This window comes from Eubalaena glacialis, chromosome 2 (assembly GCF_028564815.1).
Source record: "Eubalaena glacialis isolate mEubGla1 chromosome 2, mEubGla1.1.hap2.+ XY, whole genome shotgun sequence".
In the NCBI taxonomy this organism is placed as follows: Eukaryota; Metazoa; Chordata; class Mammalia; order Artiodactyla; family Balaenidae; genus Eubalaena; species Eubalaena glacialis.
Window position 1 is genome coordinate 43,010,256 of NC_083717.1, and position 15,001 is coordinate 43,025,256.

The 15,001-nt window shown below is 44.6% G+C and overlaps 1 protein-coding gene across 3 annotated transcripts in view; it reads left to right on the forward strand.

The window, feature by feature from the left end:
- The window catches only part of SV2B (synaptic vesicle glycoprotein 2B), a 77,718-nt gene that overhangs the window by 35,517 nt on the left and 27,200 nt on the right, over nucleotides 1-15,001 (forward strand). For all 3 annotated transcript variants that reach the window (XM_061181787.1, XM_061181788.1, XM_061181789.1), the window contains exons 4-5: nucleotides 7,343-7,476; nucleotides 8,911-9,000. In XM_061181787.1, coding sequence (XP_061037770.1) covers nucleotides 7,343-7,476; nucleotides 8,911-9,000 — 224 coding nt within the window. The remainder of the gene's footprint in view (nucleotides 1-7,342; nucleotides 7,477-8,910; nucleotides 9,001-15,001) is intronic.

Consider the following 15,001-nt stretch of genomic DNA (forward strand, 5'->3'; position numbering starts at 1 on the left):
TTATTCGTTCTTCTGCCTCAGTTATTCTGTTATTGAGTCCTTCTAGTGTATTTTTCATTTCAGTATTGTGTTGTTCATCTCTGTTTGTTTGTTCTTTAGTTCTTCTAGATCTTTGTTAAACATTTCTTGTATTTTCTCAATCTGTGCCTCCATTCTATTTCTGAAATTCTGGATCATCTTTACTATCATTACTCTGAATCCTTTTTTCAGGTAGGTTTCCTATTTCTTCTTTATTTATTTAGTCTTGTAGTTTTTTATCCTACAAGACTTGCTCCTTTATCTGTGACATATTTTTTTGTCGTTTCATTTTTTTTTTTTTTTTGATACGTGGGATTGTGTTCCTGTCTTTCTGGTTATTTGACCTGAGGCTTCCAGCACTGGAGTTTGTAGGCTGTTGGGTAGAGCTGGGTTTTGGTACAGAGATGAGGACCTCATGGAGACCTCACTCCAATGAATATTCCCTGGGGTCTGAGGTTTTCTGTTAGTCCAGTGGTTCAGACTCAGAGCTCCCACCACAGGAGCTCTGGCCCAACCCCCAGCTTGTGAACCAAGATCCTGCAAGCCATGTGGGGAGGCAAAATAAAAAGAAAAAAATAAGAAAGAAGGAAAAAGAAAAAAGAAAAAAATGAGCAGAACAATAACAAAGAGTAAAAAAAAAAAAAAGGTTAGAAAACTAACATATGTTAGAAAGAAAAAAATATATATATATAGATGAAGCAACAACTGGAAGGTAAAACAGAACCTAAATAGTAAAAAAAGAGGAGGAAAAAAAAGAGCCAGAAAAGGCCTTGGCTGTGGGGGGCGGGGCTTAGGCAGGGGCGGGGTTTAGGTGGTGGGTACAGCCTATGCTTAGGACTGGAAAAGGCCCTGGGGGGTTGGGGGGTGGGGCTTAGGCTCAACGCAACAAGAGGGGCCCAGGAGTGCCTCTGGCCTTGGAGGTCGGAGGACCAGGTCCAGGACCCCAGCAGGCTCACTGGGCCCGAGTGGGTGGGGGAAACGCTAGGCACATTCCCCCCATCCTTGAGGGCCCCACCCCATTGGCCTCTCTTCTTCTTCCCCCCCTCCTTCCCTCCTATGCCCCTAGGACCCCCGCAGCCAGAGGGGGCCTCAGAGAATGGAGGACCAGGCCTGGGAGCCCAGCAGGCATCCCAGGGCTTGAGGGAAACAGCTGCCATGCCTCCCCTGGTCCTCCAGTCCTGGAGGGTTCCCCCTCCGTCCGTCTCTCCTCTTTTGCACCCCTCCACCTCCCTCCTATGCTCCTAGGACCAATGCGGCCTGGAGGGGGCCTTGGAGGGTGGCGTAACGAGTGTGGGAGCCCTGCAGGCTTCCCAGGGCCCGACTGGGCAGGGGAAATGCTAGGCGTGCTCCCCCCGATCCTCCAAGCCCCCAAGGGTCCCTCCAGGCATGGGAACCCCTGTCCCCTCCCAGCCACCCCTCAGGGGCACAGGTCCTGTCTGGTCTCCACTTCTCCTCCCCCCTCACTCCCCCCACATCCTACCCAGTCACTCAGGGGTTCCTCCTGTCTCCTTAAGCATTGAGGTCCCCCACCAGCGTCTGGCAGGCGCCCTAGTTGTGGGAAGATGTGAACTCCATGTCTTCCCACACTGCCATCTTCCACTGTGCAGCGCAACTCTTCTTTTCAGATTCTTTTCCCTTATAGGTTATTACAAAATATTGGGTGGCCAAAAAGTTCGTTTGGGTTTTTCCATAACATTTTACCGAAAACCCCAAACGAACTTTTTGGCCAACACAATATTGAATATAGTTCCTGTGCTATACAGTAGGTCCTTATTGGTTATCTATTTTATATACAGTAGTGTGTATATGTTAATCCCAAACTTCTAATTGATTCCTCTTTCCTCTTTCCCCTTTGGTAACCATAAATTTGTTTTCTATGTCTGTGGGTTTATTTCTGTTTTGGAAGTTAATTTGTATCATTTTTTAGATTCCACATATAAGTGATATCATATGATAATTGTCTTTCTCTGTCCGTCTTACTTCACTTAGTATGATAATCTCTGGGTCCATCCATGTTGCTGCAAATGGCATTATTTCATTCTTTTTAATGGCTGAGTAATATTCCATCTTATATATGTACCACATCTTCTTCATCCATTCATCTGTCCATGGACGTTTAAGCTGCTTCCATGTCTTGGCTGTTGTAAATAGTGCTGCTATGAACATAGGGGTGCATGCATCTTTTTGAATTAGAGTTTTGTCCAGATATATGCCCACAGGTGGGATTGCTGGATCATATGGCAACTCTATTTTTAGTTCTTTAAGGAACCTCCATAATGTTCTCCATAGCGACTTTATCAATTTACATCCCCACCAACAGTGTAGGAGGGTTCCTTTTTCTCCTGGTGTGCTTGTTTTAAATCTGACCCTCTCTGATGTGTGTTCTGGGCTAATGGAGGCTTCTGTATTATCTTTTTAAGAAGAAGCTTTGGTGTAGACAATCCCTATTGTATTAGTTAAGGGGATGCTGGGTGTGTTACCCTGAGTACCTGATAAACCCTCAAATCTTAGTGGTTTAATACCAAAGAAGTTTTCCCCTCCTGCAAAGCCTGGCTGGTGTTTCTGATCTGCAGGCAGCTCTGCTCCATCAGTAATCCCAGGGCTCAGGTTCCTTCCAGCATGTGATCTACCCTCTTTGACAGGTAACCTATGTGTTGGTTCGGTGAAAGAGCATGGACAGTTGTATGTGGGTGCTTTTGAAGGGCAGGCTAGGAATTGGATCACATCTTCTTTACTCACATCCCATTGGCCCCAAATCTGTCATATGACCACACACTACAGCAAAGGACACTGGGAAATGTGACCTAGCTGTGTGCCCAGAAGGTAGAGGAAATGGGTTTGGGACCATCATGTTACCTTTGCCATATCCCACTGGATTTTTGTATCAGACACAGAGAAGAAATACGAACAGGAATAATGAAATAAAGAGTTGAAGGGTTTTCCAGATAATTCTGTTACCATAGGTCATTCTACATAATTTTAGATACAAAGTTGTATTACTCCTGATATCAGGCTCTGCATTCTACCCTTCTCCAAAACGCATACTTTAATTATCCAGGCTGTTGGTTATATGGGTCCAAGGAATTGCTTTTGTCCCCACAATTCTTGCTATAATATCATTTCCCCTGTTAAATGATCCAAATGTGTTAACACTAAGAAACTATTTCTACATATAAATTGAGTTAGAAAATTTTGTTGGGGGTGGGGAACAAATAGACTCTGGATAAAAGCTGAGTCAAAATAGTGGTTCTATGTAATTTGGGACAGGTCACTCTAGCTTGTCCAGCCTTGGTTCCTTCATCTATAAAATGGAGAGAAGGAAGCAAAGAGAATAGACTCTAGAGATCCGATCTGTGCCAGCCCTAACATCCAGCAGTTCTTGGGAGGCAAATAATGTTGAGAAAATTTTGGAAACGATTCTAGTATTTGGGCTGGTTTCCCTCCAAGCTGCATTAGCAATTCTAGCCCTATTTGCAGACTGCTTGTTCCACAAGGGAACTGCCCTCACAACCAAGCAATGAGCAAAGGTCCTTGGCTTCCCTCTGATTGGATCAACTTAAGTCATGTGCTCACCTCAGCCAATCACTAAACCCCAGAGGATGCCAGGTCCTGGGCATTTCATATACTTTCTTCTCCATCCCTGACACTGGGGATGGGGTCAGTCCCACCCAAACCACAAGTCTGCAACCCAGTGGAGAGGAAGGATGGGAAGGATGTTGTGAGGGGAGCAACCCACAATAGTCACTACAAACTGCATCATTTTTTCACTTCACTTTGCACACACAAACACACAATGTCTGGGTGTCTGGTTTCTAAAAAAGCAATAAAAGAATTCAGGCTGGGGACACACTGACCAAGACTAAGTGGGATGCCCATAGCAGAGGGGCCACATAGCTCCTGGCTGATAGCAGGGTTTGTGGTTAAGGATCTTACTCCAAATGGATAGGATATTTTCCTATTTGTATGCCTGTAAGAAATCTATGGCTTTTACATTCCATTTAAAAATACCAGCCTCGTGGATGATTAGACTTAATTGAAACAGGCATTAACTTTAGGGCAACACATCCTAGAAATATGGTGGACTAGAATCACAGTGTAACAAGAGTGATTATTTATTTTAAACCTCATTTTACCAGGACCAGATGTTCTGTCCACAGTGAGCAGAGACATTTTTTTTTTTTAATTTTTACTTTTTTAAAAATTTATTTATTTATTTCTTGGGCTGTGTTGGGTCTTCGTTTCTGTGCGAGGGCTTTCTCTAGTTGTGGCAAGCGGGGGCCACTCTTCATCGCGGTGCGCGGGCCTCTCACTATCGCGGCCTCTCTTGTTGCGGAGCACAGGCTCCAGACGCGCAGGCTCAGCAGTTGTGGCTCACGGGCCCAGTTGCTCCGCGGCATGTGGGATCTTCCCAGACCAGGGCTCGAACCCGTGTCCCCTGCATTGGCAGGCAGACTCTCAACCACTGCGCCACCATGGAAGCCCTACAGAGACATTTGATGATATTTCCCAACAGACCTAAGGCATTAATCCTCTAAAACCCCCTCCACTCAGCAGGGACAAATGCAAGGGTGATCCGGAAAGGAGACTTGATGTTTGTACGTAGCTTGTGCAAACCATTTAACTGCTTTTGCAGGAATGAAGTGATGGGAGGTCTTGCCTCCAGGAATTTGGGTGACTGAGCCATTGAGAAAGAAAATTACAAACCTCAGAATGTTTTTCTGGGAACTCATGGGTATAGCCCCCCAAAAATGGATATATTATGGGAGATTAATTCCCACTGTAGTCAGCAGCACCAGCTGTTTGAGAAATCCTGGTGGAGAAAAGTAAGGCAAGCTAAAAGATCAGTGACCAGAACAATCCCTGTCTCCAAATTAATAGTAGTCCTATATATTTGCAGTTCACTGTTTAATTTTAATTGACTTAAGGCCCCAAAGATGTGCCTAATGAATGTGATAAGTACAGATTACTAAAATCACCATAAAAACCAGAGAGGCATGAGGGAATAATGGATTTTGGATAATTTGCATATATCGTCATTAAGAAAAAAAATCTCTCTGAAGCAGAATACTTTCTAAACATACCTGCTTCTGCCCTTCTTCTCTTGTTACCCACCTGAGTTTGACTGCTATGTAGTTTTGGTCAGCTTTATTTCTGATTACGCCAGAGTGGTTTTTGGACATGAGCTGAGGATGTGGAAATCTTACTATGGTTTTGCCTTCTTTCTGTTGTCACTCCCGAGAGAGGAAAGACTTCTTAATTAAAATTAAAATGAACAAACAGGGACTTCCCTGGTGGAGCAGTGGTTAAGACTCCGCCTGCCAATGCAGGGGACATGGGTTCGAGCCCTGGTCCAGGAAGATCCCACATGTCTTGGAACAACTAAACCTGTGCATCACAACTACTGAGCCCACACGCTGCAACTACTGAAGCCCATGCGCCTAGAGCCCCTTCTCCGCAACAAGAGAAGCCACCGCAATGAGAAGCCCGTGCACTGCAACGAAGAGCAGCCCCCGCTCGCCGCAACTAGAGAAAGCCCACGCGCAGCAACGAAGACCCAAAGCAGCCAAAAATAAATAAATAAATAAATATATATATATATATGTAAAAATGAACAAACTGCAGTGAGATGGAAGGAGAACAGGCCAGGCTGTGCAAAAAAGAGATATGATTCTGATTGAGAATGTTGCATGTATTATGTGTATTATGTTCTGTGGCCATTGTGTAAAAGCAGCCACAGCCCCATGTTTTTTCACCTGGGATTACCTCCGGCCAGTCATTCCATTGTGCAAATAGAGGAAGAAATATCTGCAGAAACAGCAGATATTGGTTAGGAGTCCCATGCAAGTAGAACAAATTGAACCGCGATGGTAAGAGAGAATTCAAGACATAAACTGCCTACCTCCGGAGTTGGCCATATAGAATATTTTTAAGTAACTGGAACAGAGATTTTACAGCCGAATAATGTTCACCGTTTGAACTTTAGAAATCAATATATTTATTTATAAAGTTTGGTCTTTTTAAAGAATGCTGTTGGAATTGTCTTCAGAGATTGTTTTGAGTGGCATGAGAGAACCAGTCTATTTCATAACCTTGGCTTTAAAAGAAAACAATCCTTTTGCTGATCTTTGCTGATAGTCATCTATTTTACTCAACATCTTTGGCACTAACTGTCATGTAACTAGTTCTAAACAAATCAAATCTACCCTCAAAGCAGGTGAATTATTTTTGGTTGCCGGGAGCTTTCACACACAGCAAATCTGTGGAAGTACCATTACCTGCCTTCTACAGCTGTGAAAACCCACCAACATAACAATAACGATGTGAGAAAGCCAGGATTTGAACTCTGATCTATGTGACTGCAAAAGTCCAGGCACTTTTCACTGTGTTATCGTTCCTTGAAAGAGGGAAATTTGCTACTTACGAAGATATTTGAAGGAATGTTTTGTAGATCCTGAAGGCAATTTCTGAAAATGAATTTTAGAAATGCTTTGAATAATGAAAGCTGAGTAGGAGCTATTCACCTCTCCATTTCAATGATGGTAGAATTCATTTGAATGTAGAAGCTCAGTTTCTTTAAAAAAATTTAGTATTATCACTGACAGTGTTTTTTCAGTGTGGTCCTGAACCCTGTGCATTGGAATCACCTAGAGCTGGTATTGCCCTTTGACTTAGGTAAGACTAATCCCCCATCAAAACCCTGGGTCACATAAGGCCCTGCTCTGGCTTTCCTCCAGCTGTACCTCTTCCCACGAGGCAACGTGCGTCCCTAAGGCCACAACCCCACTCCATCCAGATCATGCTCTGGCTACTCAGGACCTAGGACTCCCCACTAAACTCAAGGGATCATGACAAGGACACCCACTCTCACCACAGTGGTGTGTGTGGTGTGACCACACCTGTTGGCATGAGGCCCCTCATTCTACAGGAGGGGCTGGTGGGGGGACAGAAGGGGGTCCTGTAAAGGTGAGTCTTGGGCATGTCAGGGATTGGCCTTCCAGCTCCTTAATTGTTAAGCAGGAGGATGGAACATCTGTTATCTAACAGTTTAACTGAAATTTTAATGAATATATAGAAATATGGGATGGTGCCTCCATTTGTACTCCTACCCAAGGCCCCATAAGTGTTAGGCCAGGTCTGCCTACGGGGTGGACAAGATGCAGATTCCCAGCGCCTTTCAGAATCAGAGGCTTTGGGGGCACAGCCGGGGAGTCTGCAGGTTAACCTGCTCCCCAGGTGAGGCTCTTGTGCCCCAGGGTTTGAAAGCCAGTGCTTGAAGGTCACTCTAAGACCGTGTGTCAGAGAGCCTCTGACTGCTTCTTCACAGGCTGGGGCTTCAGCATGGGCACCAACTACCACTTCCACAGCTGGAGAGTGTTTGTCATCGTCTGCGCTCTGCCCTGCACTGTGTCCATGGTGGCCCTGAAGTTCATGCCAGAGAGCCCGAGGTTTCTGCTAGAGGTGAGTCAGCACCCCCAACCCGTGTGAGGGCAATGGAACAGCGACAGGAGCTAGCCCTGCTGCTCCAGCCCCTTGGTCTCATGTTGGCTGACCTGGCCCATCATTAAATCCATTGTGATGGTTGCACGCCTGGGATCCAAGGACTGCCAGAGCCGGAGGGACTCAGGAGCTCACTGAGCACAGAGCGGCAGCACTGCTCCCCGAGGCTGGGTGGAGCTGGAGGGGGCTCTGCTGAGGATGCTTCTGGCACCCACTCTCCCCAGAGGTCCTGATTATGAGGCTCTTCAAAGCTGCATGCAGTTTTTCCATGTTACAGCTGTGAGCTGGGCTGTAAATCTGTCACTGCTCCCAAGCCTTTCAAGACTCTTGGCTTTGCAGGACCTCTCTCCTCCAGAAAGCTGCTCCCGGAGTCCTATGAGGTTTCCAGCTTGGTGGTGGTGGTGGTGAGGCTCTCGTGCTTGCGGTGGTCAGACGGGCAGGGCTGGTGGAGGGGCGATAGGAGCCCAATTCTCAGAGTCTACTTATAAGCCTCCTTCTAGCTTTCTGCAGACTGACCCTCCTTGTTGAATTTCTTCTTTCATCCCATTGATCAGGTTCCAGATGCAGCAAAAAGTTTTTTATCCATGCTTATCTCAAAAGTTACCCTTCATTGTATATGAGTTTCCTAGGGCTGCTCTAACAAAGGCACACAAACCGAGGGGCTCAGAGTAACAGAAATTTATTGTCTCACAGGTCTGTTGTCTAAAAGTCGCCAACCAAGGTGTTGGCAGGGCCACACTCCCTTGGAAGCCCTTAGGGCAATCTTTACTTGCCTCTTTCAACTTCTGGTGGGTTGCTTGCATTTTTTGGCATTCCTTGGCTTGCAGCTGTTTCACTCTAGTCTCTGCCTTTGTCACCACACGGTGTTCTCTCTATGTGTCTCTGGGTCTTCACATGGGCTTCTTCTTATAAGGACACCAGTCATGTTGGATTAGGGGTGCACCCTACCCCAGTATGACCTCATCTTAATTAATTACATCTGCAGCAACCCTGCTTCCAAATAAGGTCACATTCTGGGGTATTGGCGGCTAGAACTTCAACATATTTTTAGGGTTGGGGACACAGTTCAACCCATCACATGTTGTGTCTTTGCTTTGTCCTGCCAGGGAGGAACATGGCTCCCACCCTGCAGTCTATTCAACCTTAAACTACGAGTAGTTACTCATAGCCTATAATGATAATAATACCCAACATTTACACCTGGAAGGTACAACCTTATTATTCTTCCAAGATGGGCTGCGACAGAAACTTGTCCTAGTCTTTCACAAGCCCTAGATAGTAACACATCCATGGCTAATCGCCTCAGACTTGGGTATCAGCACCTGTTGGGCTTGTAGGGTTTTCCACCCCTAATCAGCAAAAGACTGTTCATGTCTCTTTCCTTGGTTCTACCAGATGGGCAAACACGACGAAGCCTGGATGATTCTCAAGCACGTCCACGACACCAACATGAGGGCTAAGGGGGCCCCAGAGAAGGTGTTCACGGTGAGTGCATGGTCACCTATGCCAACAGGAGGGGGCCTCACCTCTTCACTGCTTTGGTTTGTTAAAAAATAATTTTATTATATAAGCACTTCTCAGAAAATTTGTCAAAAGGGGAATAAAGCCCCTGACATTCCTATTACTGCATCATAATTATTCTTTGCATTTTGATGGATACCTTCTTGGTACTGCTAATTGTTCAAAAATGGCAAAGGGAAAAACTAGCTGTATTCATATGGGGATAACCATATGTACATATATTTACATATATCAATGCATATAGATTATTTAGGAGTACTTATAGGCATTCTATATGTGTCTCATAGTATTCACGATCATCCTTTTAATGGACATTAATGTTAGAAACATTAACACAATTTTTGTAAACATGTCCCCAATGTTAGAGATTCATATGCCCTGTTTTATTACCTTGTCCCTGCAAATATTGCTGCAATGAACCTTTTCCTACACATAGTTCCTTTCCTTTCATGTTCTGGGTTTGTTTTCTAAGAGTAGACTCCTAGAAATAAAATGAGTGGCTCAAACAGCATGAGTATTTTTATAGCTCTTGAGATGCATTGCAAATTACATTTCAGTAGGGTTGCAATGATCTGTGATACCACCAGTGATAGGATACCTGTTTCTCAGCATCCTTACCAGCATTGGCTGTTAGCCTGGATTTTCCTTCTCACTAGTTTAAAAAGTGAAAAACTAGCCAATGGCAGTTTCCATGAGGATGTCCTGTTAGTTACCATGAACTGTGCTCTTCCCACCTAGCTGTGGCCAACCACGAGGAATACCCATGGCAGGGTCCCTGTGTACCTGTCTGCATGACCCCCTTTTAGACCAACTCCAAATCCATTTCTTCAAGGAAGCCTTCCTGAGTTAACTCCCACCTACTCCAACTCACTGCTTTTGCTTCTTTGGCTTCCATAATTTGAGTCTGGAGTAAAACACTTCTTCTTGTTAACCTGTTACTTGAAACCTCTGATTCTCCGGCAGGACCCCATAGCAGCTAAGAATCTATAATCTGAAGCCAGACCAGTCTGGGCCCATATCCTGGTTTTAACATGTTCTAGCTGTGTGGCCTTAGGCAAGGTACTGTCCGTGCCTTATTTTCTTCATTGGGAAAAGAGGGATAACAATGTCTATAAATACAGTTATGGTAAGGATTAAAATCAAGCACCTAAACTGTGCCTGGCTTGGAGTAAATACTACATAGATGTTAACTATTATCCAAATATTTTATGTCATATTTTTTAATAAATAAACTCAAATAACAGATTTTATAGAAAGTTGTCCAGTGGCATATTTCCCCAATTCCAACGCTCCTAAAATTATCTAAAATATGGGACCAGTCCTTTTATCACAAACATTTATTAAGAAGCACCATTAACAATATTTATAGACTTCCCGGTTGGATAAACAAAATGTAATTGAAAGTATAACTTTTAGCTAGTTCATTTTCTTAATCCTTCCTCAATTAACTTTCTTATTAAAAATTTCCCACACTTAAAAAAAAAAGGAAGAAGACGCACAATTAGCAGAACTATTCCAAATGAAAGATGATAAGGGAATTGATGGTTCTCCCAACCTCCCATCCCCGCCGCTCCCTGTGATGGATTTTAATGCTGCAGCTGGACTGCAGGTCTGGACCCCAGATGTTAGCAGGAGCACCCTGTCCCCTGGGGTCTGGGTATGCTTGGTTCAGTACTGCCTCCCACCCCCACCCATTCTATAGCCTTCTCTCCAAGCTCCTGCTTATTCCTAGGAGATGTTACTGAGTCTTTGGGTATAACCTCTGCTTTTAGTAGATTTCACCCTTTCTCAGGAAAAGGGAATTAAAAAGGTCACGGGCTCAGCATTTCCATACTGACTTGACGATCATAGTAATTTTGTAGAAGAGGATGACTGGATGGGCCAGGAAAAAAAAAAAAAGAAAAGAAAAACAGCTGGAAAGTGTTCCTGACCTCAGACAGCTGGGCAGTGGCTGGAGTCAGGAGTGATTCTCAGCCCTGCTGAATGGGGTCGTCTGCTATGATCCTGTGCGCTCCCCTCTGTAGACGGTACCCATAGTAAACATGCTCAGGGGCCTGGAGGAAGAGCTTAGGGTAGGCCAGGCTCTTAGTGTTCATGGTGAGCCCTGGATGTGGCCCTCCTCACATCCACCTTGGAGCTGATGGGGTTCAGGACATGATACCCCAAAATATGCCACCTCGGCATATTGAATATTGTAAGCTGAAGGAGTTTGAGAAAACAGCAGAAGTAGAAATGTCACTCTGACCTCCCCCTGCTCCCCCTTCTTCCCTGAAACAGGCCATAAATCTCCCAGATGGAAGGTGCTCTCCCTGCACCAGGAGGAAAGAAGACGTTGTTCTCAGCAGAGATGGGGAACTTAGGGCCAAGAAGGCTGTATCAACAAACCTTGTTAAACTAACCCTTATCGTCCTAATTACTTCTTCACCATTTATTCACCCTAGCCCAAATCCCTTTGACTTGTCAGTTCTTCACAAATGTACTGCTCCTACAAGGTATAAAAACTTCCTGGGCTGGTCACTTCTTCGGGGCTTCATTCTCTTGTGAAGGCTCCCACGGACATGTAAAAATTCAGTAAAATGTGGATGCTTTACTCCTGTTAATCTCTCTTTGCCAGTTTAACTTCCAGACCCAGCCAGGGAGCCTAAGAGGGTAGAGGAATACTTTCCCCTCCCCTACAGAGCCCTGGCTTTCAGCAGCCCCATTCGCTACCTCACAAGCTTCTGAACAGCCCCCTGGCAGGTGTCCACTGAGACACCTTTGGAAAGGGGGTGGGTTGAAGTATTCCCCTGAGAACCCATGCTCTGCAAGGCTGGGGCGAACACAGACCACACAGACTGTATTCTACTTTAGACTGAAGCAAAGCCAAGTATCCTAGTTAACTGTAAATTAGAGTAATTATGCTTGCAAATTGTCAACACACCCACTCCCAGATCCCTAGGGAATAGGGTGTTATTTTTTCCCAGGAGCAAAGCAAAGACAAAATTTGCATTTCCTCCCTCCCTCCCCTCCCCTCCCCCTCCCTCCCTCCCCTCCCCCTCCCTCCCCCTCCCTCCCCCTCCCTCCCCCCTCCCTCCCTCCCCTCCCCCTCCCTCCCCCTCCCTCCCCCTCCCTCCCCTCTCCCTCCCCCTCCCTCCCCTCTCCCTCCCCCTCCCTCCCCTCTCCCTCCCCCTCCCTCCCCTCCCCCTCCCCCTCCCTTCCCCCCTCCCCTTCCCCCCTCCCCTTCCCCCCTCCCCTTCCCCCCTCCCCTTCCCCCCTCCCCTTCCCCCCTCCCCTTCCCCCTCCGCACCTCAGGCACATGGGATCTTAGTTCCCTGACCAGGGATTGAACCCACACCCCCTGCGGTGCAAGCACAGAGTCTTAACCACTGGACTGCTGGGAAGTCCCATTTAGTGTGATTCTTAATGTGCTTCCTGACTTGGGGTCAACCTTCTCCTCGGCCTCTTTCGGCTGCAGCTGGGTTCTTGGACTCCCTGGGGTACCTAATAACACAAAGACCAGTTCCAGCCAAGAGTCTCACTGGAGGGCCTGCTGCGTTCCCTCTCCTGTGTCCCTGTCTGGGCCCGGGCAGAAGAGGGTTTGCAAAGGCCACATACCCAGGAATGGCAGGACCAGCCCAGGAGGCTCTGGCATGCTTATATACCTGTGAGTTTTAGGAAGAGCACCTATGCTTTTACCAGGTTCTCAAAGGGGTATCCAGCCCTCCCAAGAGTTTAAGAACCACTGTTTTCAGGGTTTAGAAAAACAAAGCCAAGCCATCCTAGGCTCAGTGCTTGGGAATTAAAGAAGCAATTGTCCCTAATTCAGGGACTGTATTTTCCCCTGTGGATATCCAGCCTCATCTCTCTCTCTTTGTCTCCTCCCATTCTCAGTCCCTTGGCTGAAGAAAGAGATGGAGACACTTACGACTAAAGCCTTTTCTCCGTAGAAAGAAAGGTTTGTTGGAGGAGGTGATAGAAACTGGTTTTGAATTTTTTGAGTACACTCTTCTATTTCCCTCTGAATTGGTCTGCATGCACGGACCTTGATAACTTGGCTAAGAGTTTGTGTGGTCAAGAATCTCCTTAACATGATGGTTAGTTATGGAATGCAATGGTTGTCTTAAACATTGATTAAACTGAAAATCACTGTCTTAATGAGTCAGGATTACTCCTTGGGGCTACCTGCTGACATTGGACAAATTAACACTTTCCGGGGCCCTGGGGGGAGCCCTGAGATATACAGCCTTATTCCCATTCCCTATCTCTTTGATTTCCTCCAGGAAAACCAGGGGTAGCAAGGAGGACATAATTTCTCTCTCTTTTTAAAAATTAAGGTATAATTGACAGATAACATTATATTAGTTTCAGGTGCACCACATAATGATTCAGTTATTTGTATACATTGCAAAATGATCACCACAATAAGTCTCGTTACCGTCTGTCACCACACATTTACAAAAATTTTTTTTCTTGTGATGAGGACTTTTAAGATTTACTTTCTTAGCAACTTTCAAGTAATGAATACTGTATTATTAACTATAGTCACCATGCTCTACGTTACATCCCCATGACTTATTTTATAACTGAAAATTTGTACCTTTGACGCTTTTCTTCTATTTTATCCACCCCCCACACCCTCTCCCCTGTGGGAACCACCAGTCTGTTCTCTGTATCTATGAGCTTGGTTTTCTGTTTCTGTTTTGTTTTGTTTGTTTGTTTGATTCCAAATACAAGTGGGATCATAGGGTATTTGTCTTTCTCTGTCTGACTTATTTCACTTACATAATGCCCTCGATGTCCATCCATGTTGTCGCAACTGGCAAGATTTTTTTTTAAAAATTTTTTGTGGCTGGGTAGTATTCCATTGTGTGTGTGTTTGCGTCGGTGGGTGTATATCACATCGTTATCCATTCACCTGTTGATGGCCACTTAGGTTGTTTCCATATCTTCACTTTTATAAATAATACTGCAGTGAACATGGGAATGCAGATATCTTTTAGAGTTAGTGTTTTCATTTCCTTCGGATATATACCCAGAAGTCGAATTGCTGGATCATATGGTAGTTCTATTTTTAATTTAATTATAGAACCTCTATACTACTTCCCATAGTAGCTGCACCAATTTACATCCCCACCAACAATGCAGAAGGATTTCCTTTTCCCCACATCCTTGTCAGCACTTGTTATTTCTTGTCTTTTTGATAATAACCATTCTAGCAGGTATGAGGTGATATCTCATTGTAGTTTTGATTTGCATTTCCCTGATGATTAGTGATGTTGAGCATTTTTTTCACGTACCTGTTGGCCGTCTGTATGTCTTCTTTGGAAAACTGTCTATTCAGATCCTCTGTCCATTTTTTTTTTTTTTCACACACACTGTATTTTATTTTTACGAGAGGTAAATAGACTGACACCAAGCATTGTACATGGATGACCACAACAAAAGCAACAATGATTGCAATTACCAAACATGAAACACACTCATACTATGTCATAATATTGACATTCAGTCCAGTAATCCTCCATTGTAACAGCTCCTTTACTTTGCAGTGAAAATTGATTTGTATATTCTTTGCCTCTGAGTCCTTGTGGGATTTTTTCTTTTTTTTAAATTCAACCAGAAAGTCACAAAAATTATACTCATCCTCATCAGTTCACTCAGTCCCATGTAATTAATTTTTTTTTTATCTTGATCTTTTGTTAGCACTTTTATGAGCTCATCAATTTTTCATTAGAGTTCTGAAAATGTTTATTCATTCAGTTCAACAGTACAGTCAGGTACCAGAAACCTGTACTTGTCAGAGTCTTTTCCATGAATTTCCTGAAGATGAAACCCTTTTATAGGAACATATTTACAAAAGCATCAGAGTACACCCAGAACTGTCTGTAAATGCTCTGTCCATTTTTTAATTGGATCTTTTTTTTTTTTTTTTTTTTTGCTATTGAGTTGCATGAGTTCTTTTTATATTTTGGATATTAGTCTCTTA